The following is a 20,540-nucleotide window of genomic DNA, read 5'->3' as shown; positions in this document are numbered from 1 at the left end:
TTGTTTTACATTAAGTGTAATGTAGGAAATGTGTTTTATACTGGTGTTTTTCATGTCTGCTTCTTCAGGTTCGCTCCCATCCCCAGTACTTGGATCTGTGTCAGCGCACCACTGCTGCCTCCTGCTGTCCCAGCTGGACACTTGGGAACTACATAGCCGTCCTTACTAATAAGTCCTCCTGCCAAAAGATCACAGAGCGAGACGTTTCCCACACCCTAAAAATCCTGCGCTCCTGTGCAAAGTATTACCACAATGGCACCCTTGGTCCTGAGTGTTGGGACATGACCACCCGCAAGAAGGACCTCAAGTGTGGCAACGTGCCACGGAAGTGTACAAAATACAATGCAGTGTATCAGATTTTTCACTTTTTGGTGGACAAAGACTTTTTGAACCCAAAGAACACGGACCACCTTCCACCTAACCTCAAGTACAGCATGCTCTTCTCTCCCACAGAGAAAGGAGAAACAATGATGAACATTTACTTGGACAACTTTGAGAACTGGAACTCCTCGGATGGGATCACAACCATCACAGGAATAGAATTTGGCATCAAACACAACTTGTTTCAGGACTACCTGCTAACAGATACCATGTATCCCGCAATAGCTATTGTGATCGTGTTGGTGGTTATGTGCATCTACACAAGGTCAATGTTCATCACCCTTATGACCATGTTTGCTATCATCAGTTCGCTTATTGTCTCGTACTTCCTGTACCGTGTGGTCTTCAACTTTGATTTCTTCCCCTTCATGAACCTCACTGCGCTCATCATATTGGTGGGAATTGGCGCAGACGATGCCTTCGTGCTCTGCGACGTCTGGAACTACACAAAGTTTGACAAACCCAATTCTGAGCTCTCTGAAGCGGTCAGCGTCACGCTTCAGCACGCGGCGCTCTCGATGTTTGTCACCAGCTTCACCACAGCTGCTGCCTTCTACGCCAATTACGTGAGCAACATCACTGCCATCCGATGCTTCGGGGTATATGCTGGTACCGCCATCTTGGTTAACTACATATTGATGGTCACCTGGTTGCCAGCTGTGGTTGTCCTACATGAGCGGTACCTGGTCAACGTCTTTACATGCTCTCGTTCACAACACCACCAGACGCAGGGCATTGCGACTTTTTGGACGAGCCTGTGCCAAATGGTCAACAAGTGTCTTTTTAGCATCTCGGAGGCCTCGCGGATTTTCTTTGAGAAAGTTTTGCCTTGGATCGTGATCAAGTTGCGGTACTTGTGGCTTTTGTGGTTCCTGGCTTTGACGGTGGGTGGTGCCTACGTTGTTTGCGTGAATCCCAAGATGAAACTGCCTTCTCTGGAACTGTCAGAGTTTCAGGTGTTTCGTTCCTCCCATCCCTTTGAACGCTATGATGCAGAGTACAAAAAACTCTTTATGTTTGAACGGGTCAACCACGGGGAAGACCTCCACATGCCGATCACCATCATTTGGGGAGTTACTCCGGTTGACAGTGGAGATCCCCTGAACCCCAAAAACAAGGGTAAACTGACACTCGACACAACCTTCAACATTGCAAGTCCTGCAAGTCAGGTGTGGATTCTCAATTTTTGCCAGAAGCTTAGGAACCAAAGCTTCGTGTTCCAGTCGGAGGAGCAAGACTTCACAAGCTGTTTCATGGAGACTTTCAAGCAGTGGATGGAAAACCAAGACTGTGACGAAGCTTCCGTCTATCCCTGTTGTAGTCAGTCCACATTCCCTTACCGGCAAGACGTCTTTGAGTTGTGCATCAAAAGGGCCATTATGGAGCTTGACCGAAGCACCATCTACCACCTTGACAGCAAGACTCCAGGGCCAAGGTTTGACATCAATGACACAATTCGAGCAATTGTGCTTGAGTTTCAAAGTACCTACCATTTTACTCTGGCGTACGAGAAGATGCATCAGTTTTACAGAGAAGTGGATGCTTGGATTCAAGAGGAGCTGACAGATGCTCCTGAGGGACTGAGCTACGGATGGTTTGTAAGCAATTTGGAGTTCTACGACCTACAGGACAGTCTTTCGGATGGGACTCTTATTGCTATGGCATTGTCGGTGGTGGTGGCCTTCAGTGTCATGCTCCTGACCACCTGGAATATCATCATCAGCCTCTACGCCATCATATCCATCGCCGGGACCATATTTGTCACAGTTGGGTCACTGGTGCTCTTGGGTTGGGAACTAAATGTGCTTGAATCCGTGACCATCTCAGTTGCTGTAGGTCTCTCTGTGGACTTTGCTGTTCATTACGGCGTGGCATACCGCCTTGCCCCAGAACCAGACAGAGAAGGGAAGGTGGTTTTCTCCTTGAGCAGGATGGGCTCGGCTATAGCTATGGCAGCACTCACAACCTTTGTAGCCGGTGCAATGATGATGCCATCCACAGTTCTTGCCTACACTCAACTGGGCACGTTTTTGATGCTAATCATGTGCATTAGCTGGGCCTTTGCTACGTTTTTCTTTCAATGCATGTGTCGCTGTATGGGTCCTCAGGGCACCTGTGGACAGATTCCTTTGCCAAAGAAACTCCAGTGCTACACCTTTACGGAGCACACCTCTGAAAACCAATCTAATCCCAGCCTAGGTAAACTTGGTTACACGACCAAGTACCAGATAGATAACACAAGAACTGATGGTCGACATGAACACTATGAGCTTGAACCCTTGGCCTTGAATGTCAGAAATGAGGAAAAGGCCTCCGATGAGGAACAGGAAGCATGTACACAGTTGCACAACGGCATCACTTCTAATCACCCAACCTTGTGCGCACCCCACAACACCGACTCAAGAGAACCCAACCCTGAGCTTGAAAATGGCTTAGAACTTTCACATCCACATCAGTACACTTATAGTACAAGGTGCACCTGTGAAAATTGTATGCATCATTATATGAGAGAGCGACAAAGGACTCCTTATCATCCTTGCAGCCAATCTCGAGAAACCCCATGCCCCGCTAAACAGACCAATCGCTTACCTGTGGGTCAGAACCTTCAGCCCTCTCGGGATACGGCACACACTCCCGCTAACTGTGGCCACTTCCAACATTGCTCACAGAGCCAAACATCAAGGCCAACTCCGCACATATGTTTTCCTGGAGGCTATAGCATGCACACAGTGCACCTTTTGCATCAGGCACTGTTGTCCGATACTGCAGTGCACGACAAGTCTCACATCAGTGCTTGTAGCCTGAATTCGCCTCTACCAGAGAGCCAGAACTTTCCAGCTAACATTCAGTTTCCAGATGTTCAGTGCTGCTCTTTGCCTGATACAACTCAAGTCTGTACTGTTAATCATGATGCACAGAAGACAGGGGACCTAGCATTAAATTCCCTGACCCCTCAAAAAATACCATCCAACCATATAAAAACAAAAGTAAATGGCACTTGTGTTTTAATACAAGACAGTCGTGAGATTCGCGAAGCGATTCCAGTGGTACCGGAAGAAAGTGTCAAATGCAATCAGAGTGACAAAGACAATAATGAAAGGGCAGAGCCTGTCTCTCCCAAAAAAATTAACTGTTTTAAAAAGACTGTAAAAGTGAAGTGCAATTCTGTAGAGTTTCACAAGCCAAAAACCAGCGTGCCTACTATTGCCATTAATTCAAAAGCCTCATCTGAGAGTTTATGCTAACATGTAAAATGTGTGTTAGATTGCGAACATATTGCAATATTGTTAAGATTTAGCAACTGGTTGTTTCCTGACAGGAAATAGTTACTTGACATTATGTGCATGAGAATGCTGACATGACGTCAAGGAAAACATTTATATTTTAAACAAAGTTTGATTTATGAAGACACTATTTTGACCCACTGGCTGGTATTTGTGTGACATCTCAGTGTTTTAGATTATTTTTTTAATATCTGGCCTCAGGCCATCACTTTTTCATGAGAACAGAAAAGCATATTCAGAATTTATTTTCCTGCACATTTCATATGAACTTGTATATATATTTTTGTGTGTATTGTGTATGTATTTGAGTCATGCACTTTTTTTGTTGATGTTGATTTGAATGTTTCACCTATAAAGTAAACTTCAGTAGTTTATGCAATGGTGAATTGAAAGACTGACTGTGCTTTGTTTCAAAGTTGTCTTTGTTTCTTCCCGGTTTCTTAGATAAAACTGCCTCTTTCAGCAGTGTGCAAACATTTACATTAGCCTCAGGACTTCAGGAAAATTGAGTCAGTTTATGTGACTTTACACCTGAAGAATTTTAGTTTTGATTTGTTTTGGTCAAATATACTAAGTGTGAATTTAATTGTACAAATGTGTCCTTGACATATACAGTGTTATATGTGTATGTCTCACCCAAACATTTATTTATTAACTAAATCGTTTTCAAAAATAAGGGAGTTGTTTTTTTTTTTTTTTTTTTTAAGGAAGATAAACACCAATTTTAAAGATTTTTCTATACAGTTGATTTTTGGTTATTGATCGGGTCTACCAATAAAGGCTGCTATCTGATATAATAAAAATAGTAGTAGTGGTAATAATTAAAATAATAAAAACATTTTATGGTTCTAATATATATATATAAATTATATCAATTGGTCATATATGGGTCTATAAGTAGTGTCTCACAGATATTTGGACACATGGTGTGAATTGTAAGATTTTATTTGCCAAATCCTGGAACACTATAAAAAAATAAAAGGTGATTATAAATGGAGTATTTACATAATATATAAAAAATGTCACCGTTCTACTGACCTTTAACTACCCAACTGACACTGAGAAGTACAAACACATTATGGATAATACAAAATAAACATTTATAACTATACAATACAGTATGGTTTCCAGCTTTATATGCTTAATATTTGTTGATGTCATTGTCCAATAGAGAGAATTTCAACAAAGTGGGATGGATGAGAACCTGGGAGCAAAGCAAGGAATTATACAAAGTCCTTCATAGTTACACTGCAGTGTCTGCTTGCAGATTTGCTGCGTCAAGATTTTTTTCACCCTCATTAACTTTAATATTTGTTTGTTTAACCTTAGTGTTTTTTCTTATTTTATGCAGAAGTTGGTCATAAAACCAATCCAAGTCCTGGCTGTCATCGGGCCACAGAAGGTATCTTCTGTTCTCAATGTAGGATCTCAGTTGATCGTACTTCAGTAGCCTGTACTGCGGTATGTTCCCTACAACCAGCACCACCAGAATGTCCTTTAGCTCCACTAGCATCCTGCACTGTGCCAGGGTGAAGGTTTCTAGGCACCAGCCGTCCTTCAGGAAACGTTCAGACACCACACAAAGGGTTTTATGACTATTCTGGATAGCATTTCGCATGTTGGTAAGATGGTCCCCCCCGGGTATGAAGTCTCGCTCCTCAAAGCAGCAGCGGAGTGTGTTCTGCTCTGAGAACTGAGAGTCTAGTCTGTTCAGCAGCGCTTTTTCTACCCATTTAATATCACTGGAACTAAAACAGAGAAACACGTCATATAAGAATTGTTCAGGATCAGGCTCCTCTCGCTTTCCATTCACAAGTTTGCCAATGAGTTTTTTGTAAAGCTTGAAGATGAAGCCACGTCGACGGACATAAATGATGGTGCTAGCAGTGAGTACTATGATAAATGCGGTACAGAAAATAAAAAGCACAAGCCTCAGTTTTTCAGCATTTCTCTCCTCCTCTTCATCCTCACATTGTATGATGGATCTCACAACCGGAACCATGTACTGATCCTCAGGACTGGCACATATCACATCCTCAATGGGGTGAGCAAAGATTACGTTGGTTTGATTTAGCCAAGTTTTGAAATCCCTTAGGTTGCAATCACAACGGAAATCATTTTTCTCCAGGCTGAGGTAGCTGAGGGTGCTAAAGAGATTTGGATCTACTGAATAAATAGAATTATATGCAAGATAAAGAACTTGAAGACTTTCAGGGAATATACCGTTTGGAAGGTACTTCAAAGAGTTGAAGGACAAATCCAAATGGTACAAAGAGTTAAGGTCTTTGAAAATGTCTTTGGGAAGTGACCGTAGCAAGTTGTGACTCAGAGAGAGATTTTCTAACTGATGAAGATTGTTAAACACATTTAAACATTTTCCTTCTGACCAGATAACTTCCAAACCTGCAGATGCAAGATCAAGGATTTGTACTTTTTGCGAAAGCACTTTGTGTGCGTCATTAGGGCAATTAATAAGCTCATTACCTTCAAGAAAAATTTCCTCAATTTGAGGAAATTCCTGTAATATTGCATAGAGATCTGACATGGAAGAAAGTTGGTTGGATTCCAGGTCAAGGGTTGTAAGATATTTGGAAATTTTGTTTAAATAATACACCGATGAAATTTTATTGTCACCCAAGTAGAGCTTCTCCAGGTTTGGTATGGCTGCGAATAAATGTACATGTTTGAGAGCATTTCCTCTTAAATTTAGGTTGAGTAGATTTGGAAGTCCTTGAAATGATTTATATCCAAGCATCCATATATGATTATAAGACAAATCAAGCACCTCGAGCTTCTCTAGATTCTGAAATGTACTAGAATCAATACTACCAAGGAAGTTTTTGGACAGGTTCAGCTTTAGTAAATTTGTCATACCCAAAAATGCACTTTTTTCAATCTTGTTGATCTGACTTTCTGCTAATGTAATTTGTTCTAGATCTGACAAATAACTAAATACTGAAGATGACAGAGCAAAAATGCTTGAATTGGAGAGATCAAAAATCGTAATAGCACTCGCCTCAAGACCCTTGAATGTGAATTTGTCTGGATCTTTTGAATTATTTCCAAAAGATCTGCCCATGCTGTAACTGTTACTGAGAATGAGACTTTGGATTTTGGTACCAGTGATTGCATCAAAGTAACGCTTTGCCATGTTAACATTAAAGCCATTTCCAGATAAGTCCAATATAGTTATGGACATGTTCTTAAATGGGTTTCCACACTTTCCCCATCCTAACCAGTACTCATTCATGTCTTGCAGTGTCACGGAGGACAGTTTCAGAAGCGTGAAATGTTTACCCTGAAAGCTGAGGAGGTCTTCTTCACAGATGCTCTTCACTTTGTTGCGAGAGAGATCAAGCACATGGAATCTCCTCATATTTAAAAAGAACAATGCTGGCTGGATTCTTTTAATGTTGTTTTCACTCAAGACAAGCATCTCAAGAGACACCAGAGGTTTGAGGAAGTCTCCAGACAAAATTGCATCATCTAAACTGCACTGAGTGAGAGTGAGATTTTTAAGGTTTGATAATCCGTTAAATGCTCCTGTATCCATTCGCAGTAAGTTGTTGTAGTCAAGCTGAAGTGATGTTAAATTCGAGAGTCTTCTGAATGTATTGTTTTTGATCACAAGTCTTGTTGTTTGGTGCATCAGTATAAGGACTTGTAGACCTTCCAGATGAGAAAAGGATGTTTCATTGAGTTCAGCAATATTGTTCTTACTCAAATCCGCTTTATTTACATATGGGGGAAGTTCTGGAACCTCTTGAAGACCTTTATCAATGCAGACTGCGACAGAGGCGCCAACTGAACACACTGAGGTGCATTTCACAATTCGAGTGCTGACGCATAATCCAAGGAGTATCAGAGATAAAGTGCATCTTGTTGCCATTGTGAGATCCCTGTAGAAAACAAAGGTTACAACAGTTAACCCACAAATTAAAATTTGTACTCCACAGCAGCTGCAATTCAGACAGGTTTGGTACAACACATGGATTATTATATGATAGTAATATTTTACTTAAAGCCTTTATGCATAGTGCACTATGTAAGTTGGATTAATGGATTAATTTTGCCTTGTAATGCACATCTTAATGCATTGTATGGTCTCATCATGAATAATTGTCACCATTATCATACATACTATAATGTATAATGCATTAAAACAAAACAACCAATGAAAAACAACCAATTTAAATGAAAAACAACCAATTTAGATGTAAAAAGCAATCTGCAAATATTAAAATTCACTGTAACTTTTGGTTACAACTAATTATGAAATGTTATGTACATTATGAATAATTATGAAGTAAAGTGCATTAAAATGTGCATTAAAGTTTCTAAATCCAGTGTGGAAAGTAAACGTATAGGTTATCTGAAAATAATATGCATAAAGTACAGCCTGTACTTCTGTACAACTAGTTTATCTTACTAATTGTTTGCTAAACTAGTTAGAAGGTTCAGTGAATGCCGAGAAAAACACCACAGTAGTTTTTAAAGTACCATACATGAGGTAATATGGGAGATTTGCTACAGAATTCACGTCTAATAACAACCCACCAGTATTTTAGAGTCTTACTGTTCGGCCACAAATTGTTTAGCCTTTTCTGAAGTCATCTGATAGTCACATAGTCAACAGATAGTTTCAAGAGTTCCGTACGGCGATAATGCGGAGTTGTTCTGTTCTCTCTCCCTTCGTTTCATTTGTGTTTCCCAATGTTTCTGAAAAAGGAAATAACTTTCTGACCCAGTGACTCGTTTTCCGGTAAGAGTTATTCCTGAACATTCTTCAGACACTGCAAACTCTCTGTGAGATTCAGCACATCAACGGTGTAGTTTTGTTCGCTATAGCCCGCTGCCTTTTCAATGCTAAGCCCCAAAATGTGCAGTATTGTTCGCTATAGCCCGCTGCCTTTTCAATGCTAAGCCCCAAAATGTGCAGTACGTATTTACTCCGCTCTGTGGTACGCTGTGCTCGTCTTGTACTATAGGCGGCGTACAGTTCGCAGCAATATTTACTACATAGGGGCAGTTCATGTTATTGATATAATTTTGAATGTTATTCATTAAAGAAACAGTTATATCTAGAATAGCGACTCCTTTAAGTCATATTTCACATTTCAACGCCTACTTTAATAATGAGCAGACATGTGCCTGTGACTGTTCAAATATAGGATACTGACAGTGACTTGATAAAACATAGTGGAGTTCAGCATTAAATAAATTAATTTAGATGAACGTTTAACAATCAAGTGACTGCCTGCTTTAAAAAAAGCCGCTCGAACCTACAAAAAGCGCGGGCGCTTACAATTCAAAAAATAACGGTCATTTTGTCTCTTTTTCCGGACGATTTCTTTAATTATAAAATCGCTCGTATGTGTGGTTTGTCAGATTTTAAGTTAAGGCTGTTTTTGTTTATTGGCAGATTCAATTTGCCCCTGCAAAACAAACCAGTTTAAAGTTAAGAAATTGGCAATTAAGACTACCCAGGTTCAAAAATACTATAGTAATTTATAGTAAATACTATAGTGGTTTTGAACCATACTATATTTATTGTGGTAATTCTATAGTTGCTGTGATAATATAACAACTATAGTAATATAAACAAATTACGTTACCCAATACTGTACTAAGTTTTCTACAACTTTAGGGTATATTATACAATACACTACAGTTTACTGTAGTAAAAACTAAAGTATACTACGGTATTTATAACAGTTGATCAGTTCACTATAGTTAATACTACAGTATGCTGTAGCATTCATTAACAAAGTGTTGTAAATACTAATATATATATATATATATATATATATATATATATATATATATATATATATATATTCTACAATTTACTATAGTATAGTTCAAAAACACTATAGTATTTACTATAGTATTTTTTTTTTTTTACCTTGTTAAAGTAATCTATGCATTAAAAAGTGCAAAATATTTAGCTGTATATGAAAGCTATAAAGTATTTTTAATGTCAGGTTACATAAGGGGCCACACATTTTGAGAAATTAATTTATTTGATGATAAATGTATTGGGGAAAGTATTCCTCTTTTATGTTAAGGAAAAAATTATGTCACAAAGGTTATAGAAACTGCAAGTTATATATTTATAGTTTTATAATGTATTAAAATATGTATTTATACGATGACCTACATTATATTTTTGTAGATATCTTTGTCAACCAGAATGTAATATATATAAGTAGAAGTAGATATAAGTAGAACCATATATAAGTAGAACCATAATTAATGAGGCCTACTTCTGCATTTGCCTGTTGAAAGTCGAATAATGTTACATTTATGTAATAGGAGTAAAATAATCGTAAAATCACTGTTATGTAAAATGTTACATCCAATTTAATGCAGTTTTATTTATAAATTGTTTTATAAATGTTTTTCACAGAAATCTGTCCTAGAAAAACACACTAATGAGAAAAAACAAGAATGAGTTTGTAGATAGTTTGCGTCTATGTAATGGTCTTTTTCATGTTTAGTTAAAACAGAAGAATTATCATTAAACACCATGGAGTAAGATGGGAGTTAAAACAAAAAGTAACTCTTGAGTAACTCTGAAAGCCAACACAAACAAAGCGTTTTTGATTGCACAATGGACCTGACTTCTCAATGGGGATATTTTAAAAGCAAGTTCCTCCATGTGCCCAAAGAAGGACCTGTTGTTATATGAAGCAATCAGATCACAATTGTGTGAAATAAATAAAATATGAATACAATATAAATACTATACAATTAGTGGTAGATGGCAATTACATTTTTTTTAAGGGAACAGGAAATGAATTTGAAGGCTTTTCTTTGGTAAGCTATGTTTGCACAAGGTGCCCCTGAGAGATTGCTTTCTGTATATAAAGCACAATGTTAATATTAGTTTTGCAATGTTGTCTTTTTTTGCAGTGTGCCTTATTACAATGAAGGGATCATAACAGGAAATTTGGCCAGATGGCATTGTGAGGTCAGCTAAGAATATATTATCAGTTCTTCGATGAAGACCATGGAATTAGTTGTCAGCCATGGTAGGATTTCAATTCAATATTTACTTAATCAGACATGTGACCCCGGTGCAGGTTGTTGCTGTGGGCCCTCCCATTGTTCTCTCCTCGAGCGACAGCCCTGTTGCTGTATTTCCAAACTGTTCAAAGTACACAGGCCATGACAGAATTTGTCAATACTGAGGTTTCTTTACAGATTTCATTAACAATGTACAAACTGTGATTACGCATATTGTGTCATAGTGTTTTCACTAGTGGCTTCCTAGTTTGCCATTTTTCCTGTATTCAGAAAATAGTATCAGAGTACACTGAGTGTCTTTTTATCCAGTTAACATTTTTAGGTTGTAAATTTATAGTTAAATGTAATTTGCTTAATTTCTTCATTGTAATTCACATTTCATTATAGATTTGCAAGCTCCGTTGGCGGGGTCATAGTCACACAAGTGGTTGAAGATGTTAAGATTTTGCAAATTTGGAAGAGTATTCTGAAGTCTTTATCCACTGGCACCGGGACACAGAATAGAATTAGCATTTCAGATATTTACTGAAATTATCAGCAGGTTCACAGACAAACATTTTTACAAACATAGGAAACATGAGATAATGCATAATTATACCTAACCAAGATCTGCATTATGCATTAAAAATCTGAAACCAAAGGTGATTAGTTTTTACAAAATATATAATCAACAGATATACCATAATTATACTGCTGTGTTTGCATGGACATTCAATGCTTCAGGCTTTGTTTGTTTGTTTGGTTGATTTGTTTGTTTAACCTTGGTATCTTTTCTTATTTTATGCAGAAGTTGGTCATAAAACCAATCCAAGTCCTGGCTGTCATCAGGCCACAGAAGGTATCTTCTGTTCTCAATGTACGATCTCACTTGTTTGAACTTCAGTAGCCTGTACTGCGGTATGTTCCCTACAACCAGCACCACCAGAATGTCCTCAAGCTCCACTTGCATCCTCCTTTGTGCCAGAATGAAGGCCTCTAGTAACCAGCCATCTTTCAGGAAATGTTCAGACACCACACAAAGGGTTTTTCGACTATTCTGGATAGCATTTCGCATGTTGGTAAGATGGTCCTCCCCAGGTAAGAAGTCTCGCTCCTCAAAGCAGCAGCGGAGTGTGTTCTGCTCTGAGAACTGAGAGTCTAGTCTGTTCAGCAGCGCTTTTTCTACCCATTTAATATCATTGGAACTAAAACAGAGAAACACATCATACAAGAATTGTTCAGGATCAGGCTCTTCTTGCTTTCCATCCACAAGTTTGCCAATGAGTTTTTTGTAAAGCTTGAAGATGTAGCCACGTCGACGGACATAAATGATGGCGCTAGCAGTGAGTACTATGATAAATGCGGTACAGAAAATAAAAAGCACAAGCCTCAGTTTTTCAGCATTTCTCTCCTCCTCTTCATCCTCACATTGTATGATGGATCTCACAACCGGAACCATGTACTGATCCTCAGGACTGGCACATATCACATCCTCAATGGGGTGAGCAAAGATTACGTTGGTTTGATTTAGCCAAGTTTTGAAATCCCTTAGGTTGCAATCACAACGGAAATCGTTTTTCTTCAGGCTGAGGAGGCTGAGGTAGCTGAGGGTGCTAAAGAGATTTGGATCTACTGAATAAATAGAATTATATTCAAGATTAAGAATTTGAAGACTTTCAGGGAATATACCATTTGGAAGGTACTTCAAAGAGTTGAAGGACAAATCCAAAATCCACAAAGAGGTAAGGTCTTTGAAAATGTCTTTTGGAAGAGACTGTAGCCCATTGGCAGTCAGAGAAAGCTGTTCTAACTGATGAAGATTGTTAAACACGTTTAAACATTTTCCTTCTGACCAGATCATCTGCATAGATGAACCTCCAAGATTAAGAAGTTGTAGTTTATCTGAAGACACTATTTGTCTGTGATTATAACAACTTGAAAACGTGTTACCTTGAAGAAAGATTTTTTCTATTTGAGGAAATTCCCGTAGTATTGTGTAGAGATCTGACAAGGACTTTAATTTGTTAAATTCCAGGTCAAGGGTTGTAAGATTTTTAGCAATGTTGGGTAAACTAGACAAAGATGAAATTTTATTGTCACCCAAGTAGATTATCTTCAGGTTAGGTAGGGTTGCAAATTCATGAACTGACTCAAGAGCATTTCCTGTTAAATTTAAGTTGAGTAAACTTGGGAGTCCCTGAAACGATTTATCGCCAAGCACCCTTATATGGTTATAAGACAAATCAAGCACCTCGAGCTTCTCTAGATTCTGAAATGTATTAGAATCAATACTACCCAGGAAGTTTTTGGACAGGTTTAGCTTTAGTAAATTTGTCATACCCCAAAATGAATCAATTTCAATAATGTTGATCTCATTTTCTGCCAATGTAATTTGTTCTAGATCTCGAAAATGACTAAATACTGAACTTGACAAAGCAAAAATTTTTGATTTGGACAAATCGAAAATCTCAATACCACTATCCCCAAGACCCTTGAAAGTAAATTTGTCTGGATCTTTAAAATTGTTATAACTAAAAGAACTGCCCATGCTGTAACTGTTACTGAGAATGAGACTTTGGATTTTGGTACCAGTGATTGCATCAAAGAAACGCTTTGCCATGTTAACATTAAAGCCGTTTCCAGATAAGTCCAATATAGTTATGGACATGTTCTTAAATGGGTTTCCACACTTTTCCCATCCTAACCAGTACTCATTCATGTCTTGCAGTGTCACAGAGGATAGTTTCAGAAGCGTGAAATGTTTACCCTGAAAGCTGAGGAGGTCTTCTTCACAGATGCTCTTCACTTTGTTGCGAGAGAGATTGAGCACATGAAATTTCTTCATATTTAAAAAGAACGATGCTGGCTGGATTCTTTTAATGTTGTTTTCACGCAAGACAAGCATCTCAAGAGACACCAGAGGTTTGAGGAAGTCACCAGACAAAATTGCATCATCTAAACTGCACTGAGTGAGCGTGAGAATCTCAAGGTTGGATAATCCATTAAACGCCCCTGTCTCTATTTGCAGGAAGCGGTTGTAGTCTAACTGAAGTAATATTAGATTGGAGAGTCTTCTAAACGTGTTGTTTCTGATCACAAGTCCTGTTGTTTGTTGCTCCAGTTTAAGGACTTGTAGACCTTCAAGACGAGAAAAGGATGTTTCGTTGAGTTCAGCAATGCTGTTAAAATTCAGATCCACATAATTGACGTACGTGGGAAGCTCTGGCACCTGATGAAGACCTCTAGATGCGCAGAAGGCTGCATAGCCATTAACTAAACACACAGAGGTGCATTTCACAACTTCAGTGTTTATGCACAGTCCAAAGAGGATCAGAATGAATGTAAATCCCATTCTGAGAGAACTGTGGGAAAAACAAAACAAAACATGAGGCTATTTTTGAGAGGATGTGCTATTTAAGTTAATACTTGTGTAGAACAAGATTATCTTTATTATTGTTTGCTTAAGTTAAAAGTTCAGTGACTTTAAGAAAAAGCTTTTACTATAACATACGTTTTTAACGTGGAAAGAATCTGATACATGCAGTAATCTGAAAGCTGCACTATAAAGTTGATGTCCAATAACCGAGCAATAATTTAGCGTCTTACCAGATTCGGTCCCTAATCCATGGAGTTTTCTTAAGCCTTGTCGTGGCATTAAATAATGAGAACGCTTCGATAACCCTTCAGCTTCAAATAAAGAACAACCCGTCCTCTCGCTCGAGTTTCGGAGATAATGAGTTATCCCTCCGTTCTCTCTCCCTTTATTTCATTAGTGTTTCTCAACATCTCTGAAATAGGAAATAACTTTCTTACCCAGTGATTCATTTTCCGGTGAGGAGTTCCTCAAGTTTGAGCACTGTAATTCTGGAAAAGTTACAATTATTTCAGCTTCGGAAGTTCGGAATTCCGAAGTTTTCAACGGTAGCAATAGGCTATTTTAGCATTAACAACAATTTTTTTATTGAATACTGTTATTTTGAACTAGTTTCCGAATCGGTGTTAATTTGTTCACAAATAAATAAATAAATAAATAAATACAGGAATGATCAAGGATTACCCAAATGAAATGACTGGACATTAACTCTTGCCATTCAAAGATAAAACACTAACCATGTGAAGCTGTGTGTGAGTATGAAGAAACCAAACTTGCATTTGAACTAGTTGTTCCTTAATGCCCACTAGAGGACGTTATTTACCAAAATGACTGGGAAAATCAGCAGGTAGGAGGGCAATACTGGAAATAAAGGTGCGTTCACACGGCCTCGTAATTCCTGTAGTTAAGAGATTCTAGCATGTAAAAAGCGTTCACGTCCTCATAGAGCTCGTAATTACAGCTTGTAAGCTGGGAGTTTTCTGAAAGCTCCCACATGTACCACGTGGCCGCTGTACCACCGCTGTAGATTGATTTATTAGGCGTTGATAGTGGTGCCATGGAAACGCATAATTCCCAGTCCAATGACCAAAAGGACGTGAACAGCTCCGAATATAACGTCACGTGTTGTCATTTCAAGATTCCGGTAAATACGAGGTGACGTGAATGGAACTTAAAATGAACATAGAACGTTTAGAAATACTGTTCATTAATACCGCACTGTCTTTTCCAGTCTATCTGCATATTTGGACACAGATGTTGCAGAGAGAGAACGAAACAATGTACAGTAGGCTAAATGAAATTTTGCTACACGTTATATTAAAATATAATATTTATTTTCTTCAAACTCCACCATTCAGGAATACTGACATTGTTTACTTATTAAAACTTGTGCAAGGTCAATGACACTGACTTTGTTTACAAATAAAATCAAATAAATGTACTACATTTCAGTTTGCTTGACATCTGGCTTTAAGTTTCTCTTTTTAAATACCGATTTGGGAATGACTGTTCAGTGCAGTTTTTTTCAATGATCACCTGTTGAAAATCGTAGATATTTTCGTGGCCTTTGTGCGCATCGTAATTGTGCATTTGACAAAAACGTCTCAATATGCAGTGAGCGAGGCAGACCAGTATAAGAATACAAACAACGACAAACATTATTGCTAAAAGACTGCCCGCTGAGATTGACATTGGCTTGTCTGTTGGGGATCTGCTTGTAGGTGTAAAAATGTCAAAAGGTGTTGAGCTGCCTGAACCCTCAAAGTCTTCTCTCACACATTTAAACTCGTCCAAAAGCTCGAATTGCTTCTTTAAAGGATTAGTCAAATGAAATGACTGGACATTAACTCTTGCCATTCAAAGATAAAACACTAACCATGTGAAGCTGTGTGTGAGTATGAAACCAAAATTGCATTTGAACTAGTTGTTCCTTAATGCCCACTAGAGGACGTTATTTACCAAAATGACTGGGAAAACCAGCAGGTAGGAGGGCAACAGTGATGCGCGGGTCAATGTATAAACAACCCGCACCCGACCGACGTTTTCAACTAACCCGCCCGCAAAAAAAAAAAAGAAAATATTGTACCCGACCCGCATTTTTTAAAAGTAGTAAATGCTCATCGTAGCGTCATTGGGCCATAGACGTAGGAACTAGGGGTGCGGGGGTGTGTGGCCGCCCCCCTCCCATACGTCCCCCATCAGCCTCCCTGGCCTATAATATCCATTAATCCAGCCTGTGGAGGAGAGAAATGTTTCAGGCCCTGACGTGGTGCGCTCAGAGGTGCAGCGGCGAGAGCAGGCAGTTCTTGAGGCAGCCCATCATTTTCCATTTCAGCTGTCTAGATGCATATTATTGATGAATGCGATGTTTATGTTTCGACCCTGCTTGAAGAATTCATCAGCAGTTCAACTGAGAGAAGGCCCACTTTTGGAAAAGTGTTAAAGCCCTTAGGAGCGCAAACTGTTCTTTTTCTGAATGCTGTATGATATAGCCTAGTGTTATGTAATAAAGGCTTGATTTATTCATTTATTTCGTTTCGTTTTCTTAACTGCTGCATGTGTTTATCCAATTTAATCGAAGTGTGCGTCTCTCCCCCGACTTTCCCAACAAAAATCCCGCCCCCTCTCAGAAAATACATAAAACTGACATTACTGAGCTATATGCATTTAAAATGTGTAAATAGCATCACAAGAAGTACACATGACAAAGCCAGCACTTTGGTCATCATCTTTCATTATTTCGGCAAATGTCTCCCACACTTTGCTCTTTCTATTTGTGTATTTGCGGAGCTTCTACTCCCCAGTCTTCACCTTTTCTCTTGCCGCCTCCATCTCTACCTGCAGACTGAGCTCGTGCGTCATCTTCGCGCCAGTTATTCAGCCAATAAAGTGTAGGCCTATGTATTTTATAGAAAATTGTGTCTAGTACTATATAAATTACAAAGGTTTAATTGGCATCTTTATTTCAAACGACCCGACCGACCGCGACCCGAATATCATTAAAAATATTTTTGGATGACTCGTAACCGCGGGTGACCGCAGGCACCCGCTCATTTTGGATCAACCCGCGCATCACTGGAGGGCAATACTGGAAATAAAATGAAAATAAAACGTTTAGAACTACTGTTCATTAATACCGCACTGTCTTTTCTAGTCTATCTGCGTATTTGGACACAGATGTTGCAGAGAGAGAACGAAACAAGGTACAGTAAATGAAAATTTGCTACACGTTATATTAAAATATAATATTATTTCTTCAAACTCCACCATTCAGGAATACTGACATTGTTGACTTATTCAAACTTGTGCAAAGTTTCTGACACCACAATATATTTGTTTACAAATAAAAATCAAATAAATTTACTACTATTTACATTTCAGTTTGCATGAAGTCAGACTTTAAGTGTCTCTTTTTAAATACCGATTTGGGAATGACTGTTCAGTGCAATTTTTTTCAATTATCACCTGTTGAAAATCGTAGATATTTTCGTGGCCTTTGTGCACATCGTAATTGTGCATTTGACAAAAACGTCTCAATATGCAGTGAGCGAGGCAGACCAGTACAAGAATACAAACAACGACAAACATTATTGCTAAAAGACTGCCCGCTGAGATTGACATTGGCTTGTCTGTTGGGGATCTGCTTGTAGGTGTAAAAATGTCAAAAGGTGTTGAGCTGCCTGAGCCCTCAAAGTCTTCTCTCACACATATAAACTCGTCCAAAAGCTCAAATTGCTTCTTTCAAGGATTAGCCAAATGAAATGACTGGACACTAACTCTTGCCATTCAAAGATAAAACACTAACCATGTGAAGCTGTGTGTGAGTATGAAGAAACCAAAATTGCATTTGAACTAGTTGTTCCTTAATGCCCACTAGAGGACGTTATTTACCAAAATGACTGGGAAAACCAGCAGGTAGGAGGGCAATACTGGAAATAAAATGAAAATAAAACGTTTAGAACTACTGTTCATTAATACCACACTGTCTTTTCCAATCTATCTGCGTATTTGGACACAGATGTTGCAGAGGGAGAACGAAACAAGGTACAGTAAATGAAATTTTGCTACACGTTATATTAAAATATAATATTTATTTTCTTCAAACTCCACCATTCAGGAATACTGACATTGTTGACTTATTCAAACTTGTGCAAAGTCAAGTTTCTGACACCACAATATATTTGTTTACAAATACAATCAAATAAATTTACTACTATTTACATTTGTTTGCATGAAGTCTGGCTTTAAGTGTCTCTTTTTAAATACCGATTTGGGAATGACTGTTCAGTGCAATTTTTTTCAATGATCACCTGTTGAAAATCGTAGATATTTTCGTGGCCTTTGTGCACATCGTAATTGTGCATTTGACAAAAACGTCTCAATATGCAGTGAGCGAGGCAGACCAGTACAAGAATACAAACAACAATGGCCACCATTATTGCTAAAAGACTGCCCGCTGAGATTGACATTGGCTTGTCGGTTGGGGGTGTGCTTGTAGGTGTAAAAAAGTCAAAAGGTGTTGAGCTGCCTGAACCCTCAAAGTCTTCTTTCACACATTTAGACTCGCCCAAAAGCTCGAATCCTTCATTGCAGGAACATACAAATCCTCCAGGTATATTTTCACACGTCTGGTCACACTCATTATTATCGCATTCATCAATGTCAACGCATATTTTTTCGTCTGTGCCTTCAAGTAGGAAACCATCGGGGCAGTTGCACTGGTCCTCGTTGTTGGGGTCACATTCAGCTGGGCACTGGGGTTGCGTACAGTGCATCTTACATTTGTCCGGTTCCTTCGTCGACTGTATGAATCCCTCATTGCATTTACATTGATAACCACCTTCAGTGTTTATACAGTCGTGCTCGCATGGTGCAGACTCGCATTCGTCCTCATCAACGCAAACCCCACTTTCATTGCGATAGCCGGGCTTGCAGTCTTCGGAAGACTTTAAATCTGCAACTTTAAATGCCGGCTCATGTTCCTCCTTGCTGCATGTGACTTTGTTGCTGTCGAGTTTAAATCCAGGCTGACATAAGCATTCATAGTTTTTCCCGTTCAAACGGCACTTATAATCACATCCACCACCAAAAACTTCACAAGTCCAAGGTGCCTGAATCCAGAAGCCGTCGAAACAAACGTGTCTCGTTCTCAGCGGCGGCAATGTCGCATTGGTGCCTTGGGGAATTTCTTGGAGTTCGTTTGCCTTAAATCCGAAAGGAATTTCATATAATACGTCTGCATCGTTGCTCAGCGGCTTACAGTAACCGACATTGTCATATTCACACAAATATCCTTCGATTCTTTCATCACAAGGTCTTTCGGCCAGTTTCTGAACTTTCTGTGATACCGATGCACATTGTGGAAAACAAATCGCTCGGTCGCTTTCCCAGTTGATATACAGGCTCGTATCGTCCCCAGTGACCCATTTGTATCCCTTTAACCCATCGTTTGAGCACTGATATCTCAGCCCCAACCAAAAGTTTCCAGAAGTTCCCTTCAACAACTTAGAAAGAACATCAGCCGATTTTTGGGTGCGTACGGTCATCAGATGTCCTCGTTTCTCCCGACAGACTTTCTGCGCCTCATCAAAAGTCGCGCTGTTGGTTTGGACGACGAAGCATTTTCCCTCCACACAAAAACCTTCACTGATGTTTTCCCCGTGAACTCTCAGAACAACGAGCGCCAGCGCCATTCCCAGGATCTCTCTCATCTCTGCTGACACGTTATGAAAAGATATTCACGAAGTTATGGCGAAGTGACCAGCGGATCGTTCACATTCATGAGTACGAGGTGTGCCGTGCCGCATTTATAATGACATCCATGTCTCCAAAAATTAAAGGAAGTTCGTGTTATCTGGCAGAGATCCCAGAGCTCCACTAACTCTTCCTCTCTCTCTTTCTCTCTTCCTATCAGTCGGCGCGCATGTGTTTGGATATGTGATATCCATCTGAAGATTTAATTTCCAAAGTAGTTACCGCAAATAGATGTCGCCTTTTCGCCTAACTATGTTTTGGTCAAGCTATACTCTTCCTATCTTCCTAAGATAGATAGATAGATAGATAGAAGTTTTGTAAGATTGAGTAGTCATTTTAATTGTGTAATTTTGGGTTTGTATTGAGTGTAGATGTCACAGTAGCCTAAGTAAGGAAAACATAAATTCAATACATCTATGTATAGATTTAGACTATTTACAACCTTTTTCCATGTTGGTCCAGTGAGTAATTACTGGTATACACCAAAGGGTGGAAACGGACGCTTAATTTATCAGTGTTCTTACAGTATATCATTGTTTCCATGAGTTCAAAGAAACTGGGTGGATATCGGTGCGCTCAACAAAAGGAGTTTATTTAGATTTTGATACTACTGGAGGTCTGTAGGTGTGTGCATGATGACTGATAAAAAAACAGCGTTGGTCAAAGAAAAAAATGCGACCCACCCTGAACTACTTTCTCCTCGTTTCCTTTCTGTCACACCTCAAACAAATTGTACATTC

General features: G+C 39.0%; 4 protein-coding genes across 5 annotated transcripts in view; 1 reads left to right on the top strand and 3 right to left on the bottom strand.

The window, feature by feature from the left end:
• The window catches only part of disp1 (dispatched homolog 1 (Drosophila)), a 70,890-nt gene extending 66,839 nt beyond the window's left edge, over window positions 1-4,051 (top strand). For both annotated transcript variants that reach the window (XM_048207806.1, XM_048207805.1), the window contains exon 8: window positions 69-4,051. In XM_048207806.1, coding sequence (XP_048063763.1) covers window positions 69-3,626 — 3,558 coding nt within the window. In that variant the 3' untranslated portion in view covers window positions 3,627-4,051. The remainder of the gene's footprint in view (window positions 1-68) is intronic.
• Window positions 4,052-4,594: 543 nt separating this feature from the next.
• Window positions 4,595-9,088, bottom strand: LOC125278550 (toll-like receptor 5). The gene is made up of 2 exons (XM_048207808.1): window positions 8,223-9,088; window positions 4,595-7,564 (listed from the first exon to the last, which is right to left on the bottom strand). Exon 2 carries the CDS (start codon window positions 7,552-7,554, stop codon window positions 4,909-4,911), a length of 2,646 nt encoding a protein of 881 aa, XP_048063765.1. The 5' UTR covers window positions 7,555-7,564; window positions 8,223-9,088; the 3' UTR covers window positions 4,595-4,908.
• Window positions 9,089-11,195: 2,107 nt separating this feature from the next.
• Window positions 11,196-14,025, bottom strand: LOC125278549 (toll-like receptor 5). The gene has a single exon (XM_048207807.1). The coding sequence runs from the start codon at window positions 14,023-14,025 to the stop codon at window positions 11,380-11,382; it is 2,646 nt and encodes an 881-aa protein (XP_048063764.1). The 3' UTR covers window positions 11,196-11,379.
• Window positions 14,026-18,117: 4,092 nt separating this feature from the next.
• On the bottom strand, window positions 18,118-20,076 carry thbd (thrombomodulin). Its single transcript, XM_048207804.1, has one exon. The coding sequence runs from the start codon at window positions 19,755-19,757 to the stop codon at window positions 18,291-18,293; it is 1,467 nt and encodes a 488-aa protein (XP_048063761.1). The 5' UTR covers window positions 19,758-20,076; the 3' UTR covers window positions 18,118-18,290.
• Between the last annotated feature and the right edge of the window lie 464 nt (window positions 20,077-20,540).

The sequence above is a fragment of the Megalobrama amblycephala genome, linkage group LG11, assembly GCF_018812025.1.
Source record: "Megalobrama amblycephala isolate DHTTF-2021 linkage group LG11, ASM1881202v1, whole genome shotgun sequence".
Classification (NCBI taxonomy): Eukaryota; Metazoa; Chordata; class Actinopteri; order Cypriniformes; family Xenocyprididae; genus Megalobrama; species Megalobrama amblycephala.
The sequence above is the reverse complement of the archived record's forward strand: the minus strand, read 5'-3'. Positions and strand labels throughout refer to the sequence as shown.